This window comes from Varanus komodoensis, unplaced genomic scaffold (genome assembly GCF_004798865.1).
Source record: "Varanus komodoensis strain SLA01 unplaced genomic scaffold, ASM479886v1 scaffold18_1, whole genome shotgun sequence".
NCBI classification, from domain to species: domain Eukaryota; kingdom Metazoa; phylum Chordata; class Lepidosauria; order Squamata; family Varanidae; genus Varanus; species Varanus komodoensis.
Window position 1 is genome coordinate 882,622 of NW_025335548.1, and position 13,700 is coordinate 896,321.

Here is a 13,700-nt window from a genome sequence, read left to right on the forward strand (position 1 = left end):
TCTTGATTGATTTGCAGATTTTAAAGCTGCTATGATGCCCTTCTACTGAGGGCAGTCAAGGCGACCTGCAATAAAACAAGGAACTGAGACTATCGGTGCAGCCTTCTGCCCCCTCTTCCGATGCAAGTTGCAGTGTGTTCAGTGCGGTTTAATGCCCTAGGAAGGCTGGCTAGTCTCTCAACTGCAGTCTTAGGCCACTCTTTCTTGAGAGTAAACCCTGCTGAGTTTTTTGGCACTTGCTTCCTAGGAAAACAGCTAAATGCTTTGCTAACTGTCATTCAAGAAACCAATGAAGGCAGAATAACCACAACAGCCTTTGAGCACATGCAGTGTCTTTCCCCACCCGGAAAGCTCTTCCAGCTTATCTCAAATGGGATGGGATTAAGGACAAGAGTCTAGAAGAGATCAAAATTAAATTGCAAAAGTGTTTGAGAGTGTTTGTTACGATTCTCTTTGCATGCTTTATCATAACTGTACAAAGGTTACCAACACAGGCCAATCAGACAGTCTGTTTTTTTCTTTCTCTGCTTTTCCTTTTGTCTCTAAGGAAAAGGATTTGTGCCTGTGGCATGGGTTACCAAATGCCACCTATCAAGGGTGCTTTAGCAGCTGGGTTAAGCTAGGTGACCTTTTCAGGTGGCTCCCAGCTCCACAGTTCTGTAGCCTGTAATGGACCATTGATCCTTCCCTGAAACAGGAAGAGGTTTGGAACTGCCTCTTCTCCAACCCCCACCATTCCTCTTTCAGATCTTTAATCAGTAATGCTTCCCCCCCCCCCCACACACACACACCGTTCAGTAAGAACTGCAAGGCTAGCCTTCCCCACCACGGTGTTCCAAGATACTTTGGATTACAATTCCAATAATCCTTGACAATTGCCTATGTTGGCTCCATCTGATGGGAGCTGTGATCCAAACCACTCGCAGGACACGACTTTGAAGAGGCCGCCAACACAATGCTACCTTTTCAAAAAGCGTCTCAGGTCGCCTGGAGGAAACACACTACGTACTTTGTGGCCTTGGAAATAAACTCATCTCCAGCGTTGCAGGAGAGAGAGGAGCTTCTATGAACCACCTTCCCCCGGCCGTTTTCTCTGGAGTTAGTCCCATCGAGGACCCACTCCGAGATCTGCGGGAGCCTGGTGGAGGCCAGCAGAAACGACGCTTAATACCCGCAAGAGAAAATCCCAGGCTAGGTTTAGAGCGTCTTTTTCCTACGCCCTGGGTAGGTTACCTTGAAACACGCTGCCTTTCTGTCTTGCTCTTCCCTGCGGCGCGGCCCGGAGGCCCCTCTTTGGGCACGAAAAGTTTAAGCTAGGCCGGAAAGTGGAGCCACCGGGCCTGCGTACCCGCTGCTGGGGAGCAGCTGCAGGCGCCGGCCCGCGTCTCCAGCCTGCTGCTGCGGCTTCCCTCTTGGGCGGAGGAAAATAAGCCACAAAAGGCCGGCTGTTGGCCCCCAAGGCCGCTATTCCTTTCAGGGGACGGGGAAGGCGTGGGCTTTTGCGACGATCTCCTCCTTCCTTTGTGCTCGTTCAAACGAGCAGCGCAAAGGCCAGAGTACCTCTCCTGCAAGTGAGCCTCCCCGGGTGCCGTGCTCAGCGCGCCCGTCCTTGCGAGGAGCGTCCGGAGGCGCCTGTGCGCGCGCGCGGAAGCGCGGAAACGCGGCGCGGCGCCTCTCCCGTGCTGTGGCGGGCGCGTTAGTGGACGGGGAAGGAAAGGGAGGCCGCCGCGCCGCCTTCGAGGCTTGCTCGGAGTGCAACTGCCCTCAGCCCAGGCCCGTGTGGCCGATGGGGAGGGACGATGGGATCTGCAGTCGAACAACACCTGGAGAGTTACACGTCCGTTTTCCCTGCGTTAATGGATTACAGCCCGCTCTCTTGGCAGTGAAACCCTATACATGTCTAAGGAAGTCTCCCTTATATTCAGGGGGTCTTACTAAATGTGTTTAGTACTGCGGCTGCAATGTATAAAGTTCGCCTACGTTGGGAAGTCTACTGATGGATGGGGCGGGAATGAATTCCCCCCACCCAGCCATGAGGCTGAGGCTCACAGGGTGACTTTGGGCCGCTCACTTCCACGGGCTTCTTCTTGTGCAGACAAAATGGAGTGGAGGACACGTAAGCTGCCTTGGGTTCCCCGCAAGAGGAGGAAAGGCGGTATATAAGTTGTGAGTTTTAAATGTGGTTTTAATTGTTTCTACTTTTTTCCTCAATGCTTTATAATGTGGTGTGTTTCAGATTGCATTTTAATGGATTGTTGTAAACCGCTCAGAAGGCTTCGGCTATTGAGCGGTACAGAAGTCTAAATACATACATACGATACAATAATATTAAAGCTTAACTATAAACAAGATCTAAATCGCCTGTGTTAGACCAACAATTAAAAAAAATCCCCCCCAAAAAACCCCGAACCCCTGAGGATGTGCAGTTTTGCCTTTAAATCATAGCACCATCACAGCTGCAGGAATCAAAGGGATGCTCTCATCAAAGGGATGTTTCTGCTCCCGGATGCTCTCATCAACCGCTTCTTCTTGCTGCGGGGCACCTTTGGCCATCCAGCCAAGGCGTAGCTGCACCCCGTCCCTTCTTTTGCAGGAGCTTGTTGACCGGGGATGGTGGGAGAAAGGCACACGCGAGACCGACCCCTTAAACGTCAAGGCTTTAGGCGAACTTAAGGGCTGCAGCCCACGACCTGGTATAGTCCTCCAGGGCTGGGGAGAGTTGGACGCGTCTTTCTTGCGTCATGCAATAAGGACGCGGATCGGCGGCCCGGCGCGGCCCCTGTGCGGTCGCTGCGCAGTCTTGGCGGCCAAGTGCGGGGAGAGAGAGAATCATTTTCGCCATCAAAGACCTGTCAGCCATCTCGTGTATGAATGGCTGCGCCCTGCCTCCTCTTTAAAGCATTACCCTTGACATCCACGCATTTGGAGGGCTGTAAAGATATATCGTTGTAATCAAGGCTCTTATAATTGAGTTCTGCGGTTGGGAAGGTTAGAAAGCGAGGAGAAGCAGGAGGAGGCAAACTTAACTTTCCCCTAAGAAGCGGCAGCGGCACGACTTGTGTCGAGCTGCTGCCTGGAAAATGCAGCTCTGAATCAGAACTTGGCAGTACCCCCTCGGCCTCCTTAATGCTGCCTTGATCGTTAGAAGTGCGCCTGAAGCGATCGAACAATCAGATCAGTCATTAGGACGCTGGAATCAGATAATTACATGGAAAACACGCTTAGCAGTCGAACTCACAAGCTGGTTAAATGCGAAGTGTTTTAATTTAATCCACTTTATTCCCATTGATTTTTAAATTTTTATTATTTTTAAACAGAAGCAGTAACCCGATCCTAATTACATTTATTTGAACCTGGAAGGAAAAGTGCATTTGGGTGCGATTTACTTTGTAACCAAATCCTAAGCATGTTTACCCTGAATTAATGTCCACTTAACCCGCTGGGTTTTTCTCTCCTTCAGGCGTGTGCTGAGCTACCAGTGTTCCAGTTAAAAAGCATTTAAACTTCTTGCAGGAGGAAGTCATTCTTGAACTTCGTTGCCTTCAAGCAAGAGGACTGGCCCATCCATGTTGAAATAAAATGTGCACTTGTGTCAATACTAGTGTTGTCTTTAGGGTGCTTAATGAGAACCCCGACATCTCTGGGCACAGGGGGTAACCCACGTCTCTCTTTCTTGGGGCAGCCCTTCGAGGCCATGACTCAGTTCCTCAGGAAGGGACTGGCAGCCAGAGGCAAAGTTCTGGGTCTTGAGAAAGAAATCTCAGGTGGCCTGTGTCAGGATTGGCACTTTGTGCATCCTGATGTCAAGAAGATGGGAACCGTTTTACCAGGATAGCTTTGTCCACCAAGCCGAAGCTAAAACCTGCATTGAGCGAATCCCGCCATTTAACAAGCCATAAACAATACAATTTTGCATTCATATCGTGCATTTTAAATACCCAAAGCACTTCGTAAACATTCTAATTCATCTTTACAACAGTCTCATAAGGTTGGACGGTGGGTGGGCAGAGGACTTGCTTTCCTACGGCTAATTAGTGAGTTTCTGGCTGAGGTGAGACTTGATCATTCACTTGCCCACTTAACAGTACAGTCCTAAACTCAAATTCCTGGAAGAGAACCGACTAGCTAAGGAGTCACGTACCAGATTGTTCTTTAAAGCTACAATTCTATGTAGACTCACTTCCAGGTACCCTGCGGTAAACTCAGTGGCTTGCTTCTGAGTAGACCTGCTGAATATATTGCATTGTTAGCCACCGGGCTGCACCAGTTCTAGCCTCTAGGTCAACCTTCCTCAGCCCGGTGCCCTGCCCTCCGGTTGTTCTGGACTTCAGGTCTCATCTCAGCTGCAGCCAACATGGCCAATGGTCAGGAATGTCAGGACCGAAGCCCAGAACACTGGCGAGGACCAGGCTGAGGAAGGCTGATCTATAGCTACCCATTCAGCACTTCTTATGCCACTACTGTATTTAACCCCTCCCTTGATTTCAGTGAGGCATGTCCAATTTTCTCAAGGTGAACTGGGTCACACTTGTTACAAATCAATTGCCTTTAATTTAGTCAAGCTTGCTATAATAAACTTGCTTTGAAAGGATGGGTGGTGTGCAGAAAAGAGGGCAGGCGGGAGCGGCTCAAAGAAAGCATTAGCAAAAGACAATATTAAAAGTATCAAAGCAACAAGGTCAGCGATGTAAATGCTGGTTTTTCTGACCAGTGGGTGAGGACTATGGAGCAACCAGGCAGAAGTATTCAGCATGGGGACAGGGAGAAACAAATCCATCTCAGTACCAAATATTTCTGGCCAGGTGTAACATGGCTTTTGCGCCCCTGGAGTGATGGATGCTGTCCATTTTCTCAAGGAACCGATACAGTCAGGGGCTTGCTTCCCAGGAGGATATTGTATTCCGTGGAGTATGGCATGATTCCATTCACCAAGTTACAAACTACTCATCGGCCTATGATTTTAACATATCCACCGCATGAAATGAACCAATACAGGATTGAATAACTGCACCCATCTTCCAGGTTTTTTCCCAACACCCCCCCCTTCTTTCTCCTTTACTTTTTCAGTAGATGAAACCATGGAACAGAACAGCTGCTACCAATTTCAAAGGGCAGGACCTGAATTTGTAAGGTGCTGAACATTTCCAAGAAATCCACTGATGTAAACAACACTGGAGCACACTTGGCATTATGCATTGGCTTTATGCAGGCACTCTGGACCATGGATGGGGCCGAACAAGAAGTTAATGTGTGACCCTGTGCAATTGTTGGCAGACCTTCCCTTGAATCCAGTAGGGTCCAGAGGAAATCAGCATTTGGGCCTCTGCACAAATAGGTACACTTTTGAGCCTTTGCTCTGTCCTCTTTCTGGCACTTGCTCACCTGAAGATTTGGGAAGGCTCTTCACCTTAAGGGGACTCACCTTCCCTTAAAAAGACCAAACAGCTAATTGTTGACAATGATACAGAATTACATTATCTCCCATCTTTCTCCTGTTGCAAGGAACCCAAGGCATCTTCCAGAGAGTTCTCTCCCTTGTATCCTCCCAGGAGCCCTGTGAAGTAGATTAGACTAGAAGTCAGTGACTGGCCAAAAGTCAGCCAATAAGCCTCTTAGCTGAACTCCCAAGTCCCAGTCTGACTGTCCAATCACTGTGCAACCTTACCTGTTGACGATAATGATATAGCCTTTCCATCCACTGTTCAGGGCCCACTTATAAAAGTTCACCAATCAATTTAGCAGGACAGTTTAAAAAATTCTTAACATAATAGCATATGCCATGTACACATTTCAATACTATGACACAAAGAGAGAAATTGGTACATATGTGTCTGCATGTATATTTCATAATACCCAGATGCTCATATTCACAAAGTACATTTCAAGGAGTTAACATTGCTCTCTCTAATGTATGTTTGAAGCCCTGCTAATGCTAATGCTCATACTAATGCTGCTTTGGAAAATGAAGCACACACATTTATATTGCGATACATAAAACTGCCACTTGCCCAGGTCATACATTAAAAGAAACGGTGGTGAAGATGATTCTGGATTATTCCCCTCCGGTCAGCTCTCCCACCATGACCACAATCATAGCATCCAGATGAGAAACAGAGAAGCTCCTCAAAGCATAACCAGGGTGTAACCAGTTGAGGAGCTCTTTGAAACTAGCCAGCAGATCCTCAGTAGCCAACTGCTCCCTTCAAACACCCACACACCAAAATCTCCAGGGTCTCCTCTTAAGTATGTCTGCCCTGCTTTGCAGGTCCTTTCATTACCTAAATATTTCTCTGAGCAGACAGATGCTCTGTCTCCACCAGCTACGGAATTGCTGCGTATTTGCCTTGAGAATTTGCCTGTACAGTAAAAGAACCTTGATCTTAGGATGGGACGGCTAGTACTGTGTTAAGAAGGCTGGATGCAAATCCCATCAATTTCCACTGAGTCTGCTGGCAAGGAAGGCTGCAGCTCTAAGTACACTAACTGGGAGCAGCTGTCTTTGACATTCAGGCCTGCCTCCAAGCAATGTGGTTGGAAGGATGGAGCCGAAGGTGTACTGAGGGCTCTAGCCTTGGAGTGAGCCCTTCAAGGGAAAGCGTGATTTACATCCATTTACTTAGTTTCTCCAGAGACAGTAGAAAGCTTTGTGCAAAGCTATGTTTTGGGGCCTCGGTGTTACAATTTCTGATTATAGGTCCTATAAATATGAATTGTAACAACAAGGCTCAAAAATATATTATGGGGGGGTCAAGTATATAGAAGCATTCCATAAAGTGATGATAAGCTTAATACTCTGAAATATGTCCCACAATCTTCCTATTATTCCACCCAAATCCCAACAGTAGTCATAATATGAAGACTGCTCCATGACAGTGCTTTAATTAGTTTTTATGTTCAGAAGTAGTAATTATACATGAACATGAAATTCTTCTGGAATCATAACCAAAATGGGGCAGTTCTCAACTGCTTTTGAATTTTCAATCTGCATATTTTAAGTCAGATTTGCATCTGATGCCCAATGCATTTATCTGGAAACAATACCTTATTGACTTTGCTGGAACATAGCTCCGAATAAACACGAATGTAATGCAGGCTGAACTGTTGTTCACTCAGAAGTAATTCTGAATTCAGTGAAGGCAGCCAAGGACTGTTGCCTGGGGGAAACCATGGGGCTCATTTCCACCTAATGGACACGATCCTGCAGCAAAAGCTGGTCACAACTGCCTTCCACTGAAATTCATTCCTCCCGGTTCTCAGATTGTCATATTGCTTATGGAGAGCTTTATTCCTGACTCACTTTTGGCATTATTTATTAATATTTATCTATTCTATTTATATCTCACCCTTTCTCCGAGGAGCTCATGGCCGTGAATATGGTTCCTCCCCATAAGAAAAATTTCCCAAACCCCAGTTGGACCATATTTGTTAGGCCAGTGAGGTGTCACAAAATGAGGGCAAACTTTCCAGATTCCCCAGAGCTCTTTATCAGGCTAGAAGTTAAACAAAGCTGGGGGTAGGGGGAGGAGAAAACTCTGGCTAATGTTGAAGCCATAGAGTGCCTTTAGTAGCAGTTTTAGGCTGAAATCCAGGAGGAAGTATTTGGACCTTTCGATGAGGTTCAGCCGGGTGCTGTGCAGGCTTCTGGTGTTGCCTGTATGCTGAGAGAAAGCACCCAATGCATGACTCACACCAGCGTGGACTGTGTCCACTTTGCTATGGCAATACAGCCCTATAGCATTAGGCAACCGTCTTCCAGGAAATGATTCATCTCCGTGAGCAAGCCCGCTGAGACCCTGCTGCGGCTGATGGGGGAGTCAGAACCAGCAGGGATTTGGCTTTGTACCACCCTCTCTCTCAGTGCAAGTGCCGTCTTGTCTTGTGTGCGTGCTCCTCAGGACTGCATTCCAACGAGCGCACTGGTGCCTGCTGCCAAGGAAGTGGATCGGAGCCTGTGCGAACGAGCAGCTCTGCTGAACTGGGTGGAGAATGCTACTGACCACTCAGTGGGACAGCACAGGCCTTAGGGAGGTGAGGGGAGGCACACAGGACTGGCTGGGAATGATGGGACTTGCACTCCAACAGATCTGGAGAGTGCTGTATTTGGGGAAGGCTGCTTAGAGACAGGACCTCTCTCCTAAATGCTTTTTCAGTATCAATTATCACCAAGTCACAAGAGATGTTATGGAAACTACCACCTCTGAAACCTTAAAATGCTACCTCGGGGCACAGAGAAAGAAGAGCATTCTGGGAAGCTGTGTGTGCGCGCGCGCACGCGTACACACACACACACACACACAACCTACCCACACCTGCATACCATGTGTCTGGCTCCATCCTTCCCTCGTACCTGCAACTAAGGGGTGGCAGCCCTTCCACAACCAAACCTGGATGGGCCGTCAGTGCCATTCAGTAACCCGCCTGGAGCGCAGCAGTCCCACTGCCCGGAAGTGGCTCCACTCTTGAGTGGACACGCTCCAGATCAGCTGCAGGGACTGCAGCCCAGCCTGACCCGCAGCTTCTAAACACTGGCTGGAATGCAAAGCACCATTTACCTCGAGGTGCTGCATGTATTTGTGGGCGGGCAGCGGGAGAGGAGCCTCCTTCGTGTGTGCAGAGAACAGGACAGGAAAGAGTAAGAATTTGTTCTGTTAGAATAACTTCCTGCTATCCTATATTCACTTACCTGGGAATAAGTTCCATTCAACTCAATGGGGCTTGCTTCTGAATTGACATGTATGGGCTTGCCCTGCAAGACTCTGAGCCGGATAATTCAACAGAAGAGAAAAGAAAGGAATCCCATGTGCTTTTGCCCAGTCAAGTGACTTCCGGTTTCTTTACATATACAAATGCGGGAGGTGGTAACGCTTTGGGCAAACAAAATTAAGGCAACGGATTCGCCCAGTGGAGAAAATGAAAGGACCGCCTTCTTATGGTTTTAGGGAGAGCCGCAACACACAAAGCCCCGCCCCGCATACAGCCGGGCAAGTCATCCAGTGCCCTGTTTCAAGCGCGGCTCCTGTGAGGCGAAGCTCGCCCCACCAAGCCAGGCCCGCAAGGACACAGACCAGCAAGGCCCTCTGTTTTCCCGCAGTCCTCGCCGGCCTGCGTTGGGCGACAGGACCCCTCCAGCAGTGAGGGATTCGCCCCCCAGTCTTGATCGCAACCCTCCAGGCCTTTGTACTGGGGAGGAATTCCAGGAAAACAGCTGTCTTCCTGCAGCAAAAGAGCGCTCTGAATAGCCAATCCGAGCCCCTTTGCCTGCCTCGCCATTAGAGGCTGGATCTAAACTGACTTAGAGTAAGTTAGAACTTGGAATAATTGAATTTAGGCCGGCTTTTAAGCAGAGAGACTGGAGGGAGGGGGGTAATGACACCTCCAAGCCCCACCCTGCGATTCTGTTCCTCCTCCTCCATTTAAGCGAAGCCTTCTTTCCTCCTCCGCCGCCCGCTCCTCTTTGCTCTTCGTACCCCGCTCTCCTCTGGCCCCGCACTTTGAGCACTGACTGCTCGGCTGCAACAGTAAACCGGAGAGTAACTCCCGGGGATTTACTGCCGACTACTTCAGCTTAGGACAGGGCTATCCCTGTGGCGTGCCCTCTCCAAAACCAGGCGCCGAGAAAGAGCAGTGGGGGAACTAGTTCATACACGTGTGTGTGGAGGGGATGGGGGCGGCAGCGAGGGAAGGCGAACCGTCAGAAGTCTCGGGATCGCAGCTGCCACGGGGCAGGGAGGTCAGGTGCGCCGCAGCTCTCTTTGCGGATGGGCATTCCGGGCTGAGGAGAGGCGGGCAGGCGGGCGTTCGCGCCCCTGGTTAGATCCCTCGGACGCCCAGGCACCCCGTCCCTCCCCGCCCCTGCTTCCAGCAGCGCCACGCTCTTCCTCGCCGCCCCCTTGGGATCGATCCTGGCTGGGAAGGGAAGTGGTCCCCGAGTTCCGTGGGTCTGACGCCCCAGCGAGCGCGTGCAGAGGGGCTGCCTCCCGGTTTCTTGGCGAGCAGCAGGGCCGTTCGTAAAGGGTGGTCAGTGGCCACCCGGAAAAGCGGCCCAGCCTCGTCCCTGCGCCTTCCCTTCGCTTTTGGGTAAACACGGGCCGCTCTTCAGCCAGCTTCCTCCCCCGCCGCCCCGGCTCTTTTGCAGCCAAAACGGCTCTTTAATAAAAGGCGTGGGGAGGGAAGACCAGAACCCGCGTCCAGACCTGCTGCTTAATCCAATGAAGGCAATTTCCGAGCGTAATTGCGAACATGTTTTAATGCATATGCATGAAAAAGGGTGTGTGTGTTTTTTTCCGAGAGAGCGACTTTACATGCTTATGTAATTGATTGAGGCGCTGACCCGCTATTCAAAATGTTATTTGAGAACCATCAGAATGCGTAAACTTGCAAATTGCCCAGCTTGTATCTGAATTAATACCTCATTCATCATCATTATGGGTTGATAAGTTAATTTAACCATTTCATTCTGCCTTAATGAGCTATAGTTAAATTAATGCCACATAATATATGAAAGTAACATTTAAATAGAAGCACTGGGCTGAGACAAACAGAGGCTGCCGCTATTTGGGCTTGAAATAACGTGACATAAATCTTTTCTTCATTACAGGAGCCAGTCTGTTCTACCAGCAGTTATGAAGTATTTATTCATTCGCTGGCTTTGCTACCCTCCCCCGCCCCCCCCCCAGCAGCCTCCCCCAAAGCTGCTTTGCCAAATAGCATGGGTAAATTATGGGCGCTTGTAAATAATGCCCGAGGATGACTTTATTAAAATAAAACGGAGGAAGGAGAGTGGAGAGGACACCGTCCAGGAACGGATCGCGTCCTCCCGGCTGCCAGAGACTCCGAAGTCCTTGTCCCCCGCCAGCCCCCCTCCCCCGAGGCCGGCTTGGGAGGGCCCAGGGGCCCGGGCGGCAGGGGCCGAGCGGTGCTGGCCCGGGGCTCGTGGAAGCCGGCGCCCTCGCCAGGCCCGAGGCGCAGCCGCCTCTTGGAGCGGGCAGCCCGGGCGGCGCGGGGCTTCGCGCGCCCGATCCGGACCGGGGAGATTCGCGCTCCAGCCCCCCGTCGGCCAGTCTGGGCCGGTGCCTCGCTCCCGGCCTACCCTCCTTCACCGGGTTCCCGGGAGGATAAGGCGGAGGGGGGGAGGAGGACCAAGCGAGGCTGCCTGGAGTGCTTTGCGAGAGGGGGAAAAGGGTGATATAGACGGGGCACTAATGACTCCGCTTCGGAACATGGGGAGAATTAACACAGACACGAGTGCCTCTGACCGGGTGCTAAGCATCGCGGAGCATTCCTGACCCTTAGGTTTCAGGCTGGAAGGACTTCCAGGATGCCGATGGAGCTTTAGGAAAGAACTTTTGGTCTGGACACTCCGATGCAGAGGAACCGCCAGGTGTGCAGAGAGCTGCGTTTTGCACCTTGGGCTAGCATACCATGAGTGCGGCCCCCTGTGGCATTTCCCTTCACGAAGGAGTGGACAACTCCTGTTCCCCAGGCTGTTTTGGCCTACAGTTCCTATCATCCCTCACCATTGTCTGTACTAGCTAGGGCTGATGGGAGTTGTAGCACGAACCATCTGGAGGGGCACAAAGTGCCCAATCCTTCCGCAGGCGGCATCTTGCATTTTAAGTCTAGGCAAGTCTACTCAGAGTAAGTTCAAACCCACTTTAAAGTGCTGGTATTCAACTTTAGGCTGCTGTCCTTTAACCCAGAAATAGGAAATTTGCAATGCTCTTGATATTGTTCGATGTTAGCTCCCATTACCCCCAGCTAAAATGGCCGAGTCTTGGATGATGGGAGCTGTGGTCCAACAACATCCTGCAGACCACGTGTTTCCTGCCTCTTTTATACCCACTTACCTGGACTAAGCGCCACTGAACCCAATGGGTTTTCCTTTCAGGTCTGCTTTAAGCCACGATCAGTTTGGGACCAGGCTGAGGTTGTCTGAAGGTGCAAGCATGAAGAGGGGGGTCAGGGACCTTGCTGTCTGGTTCCCCGGTGAGGGCCGTTAGGTTAGTGAATACCAAAGACAGGGTCTTTTCTGTGGAGGCCCCACACCTCTGCAATATCCTCCCGGGGGAAATAAGTATGACCCTCCTCATTAGTTTGTTCTTTTTTGAAGATCTTTAAAGATGTTTCTATTCCAGCTGACTCTATCTGAATAAGTATGTGGAACTGTATTTTTGCAAATATTTATTTGCTGTTATTTTTTATGCTGATCTTTTAGTTATTTCATTGTTGTTTATAAATAACTTGACATTTGTTGCGTGGTCTCTGTTTATTGCATGCTGTGATTGCACATGTAAGCCACTTTGTGAGGGTAGATACCCCGAAAGATGGAAGAGAAATCTATAAAAGAAGGATAATAACGGAGTCCACTGAGAATTACTCCTAAATAGGGATATATAGGATTGCAGTTAGGCTGCGGTGTTACACATTGGAGTTTGGGGGGAAGCTGTGATCCTCCTGGCATTGGCGGATTCTAAATCCCATCGGTCCAGGCAAGCAGGGGCGGCTGCAGGTTCCCCATGCCCCCTGTGCACACTTAACTTGCGAACGAGCTCCATCGATAACAACGGGACCCCCCATCAAGGTGGCTTTGCGCTGTTACTGTGGGAGGGAGAGTAAAGGATGGCCACCCCCACTGATGACTTGCGCACCCCCCCCCCCGCCGTTCCCTTCTCTACCTGAAAATCACCTCAGATCTTTCAGGTCCCTCCCTTCGTTTACAACTGTTCTCGGCAGGCAAGGAGCCCTCCCAAGGGCGCCCAGGCGCGGGCACGGCGCGAAGGAAGCCTTGGGAAAGCGTCGCCACCGGCCCCCAAGGCGGGGGCGGAGGGGTCCCGATCAGGACAGCGGCCACGTGCGCTGTTGGGAGGATCTGCACTTGGCGGAGCCCCCTCCCGAAGCCTCGGGGGCCCTTCCTTGGCCCGGGCAGCTGCCCCGCACGAGAGCGCCGCCGTGGGTGCCCGGAGGTGGGCTTCCTCGACGGGTATCGCGGGGCCCGTGGGCGCGCCCAGTCCAGCGCTGCCCGCCTTCCTCCTGGGGAAGGACCCCACTGCCAGCGGGACTTCCCGGGGGCCAGGATCGGCCCTCGCCCTCTTGCTTCTCCCCAGAACAGGGCGCACTCGGGCTGGGGCTGCAGGACTAGGGCTCTCTCTGCAGGTTCATCCACAGGCGCGCTGGGGCCCCAGCGAGGGGAAGGATGATCGCCCCATTCTAGCCCAGAGGCTAGAAAGAGCTGATCAAGTGCCGTCGCCCCGGCAAGCCTTCCCTTCGTGGGACCTCTGTTACCTCCAGCCAAGGTAGTGGCTCATTTGACGGCCGAAGCTCGGAGGCAGCGACTGGGTCCGCTCAGAGGCCCTCGCCTAACGTGCGGGTCGAGTGGCAACAGATCAAAACCCGGCCGGGCGAGCTACAGGCTCGCTGCGGGCAAAGCTCCCGTGGCGGGGAAATTTCCCTGGCCCGGCCCGGTGCGTGGCGCGTCCATTTCGAGTCTTCGTCAATAGAGGCGTTTAAATACTGCATTACGGAGGGGATAAAGAGGGCGATTAAAAGGTGAGGGGATGAAAAGAAGAAGAAGAACTCGCATTGCAGCGAGCTAGGGAAGCACGTGAAGAAATGCGTGTCGCGGCGAGCGGGTTCCCCGGGCGGGCGAGAGCGAGGCAAGAGTTGGCATTGTCCTGATAAATAATGCCTTGCAATGCAGACCG

General features: G+C 51.2%; 1 protein-coding gene across 1 annotated transcript in view; it reads right to left on the reverse strand.

Moving 5' to 3' along the window:
- Nucleotides 1-13,341: 13,341 nt before the first annotated feature.
- Nucleotides 13,342-13,700, reverse strand: part of EVX2 (even-skipped homeobox 2) — an 8,587-nt gene continuing 8,228 nt past the window's right edge. The window contains exon 4 of the mRNA XM_044427059.1: nucleotides 13,342-13,509. Coding sequence (XP_044282994.1) covers nucleotides 13,342-13,509 — 168 coding nt within the window. The remainder of the gene's footprint in view (nucleotides 13,510-13,700) is intronic.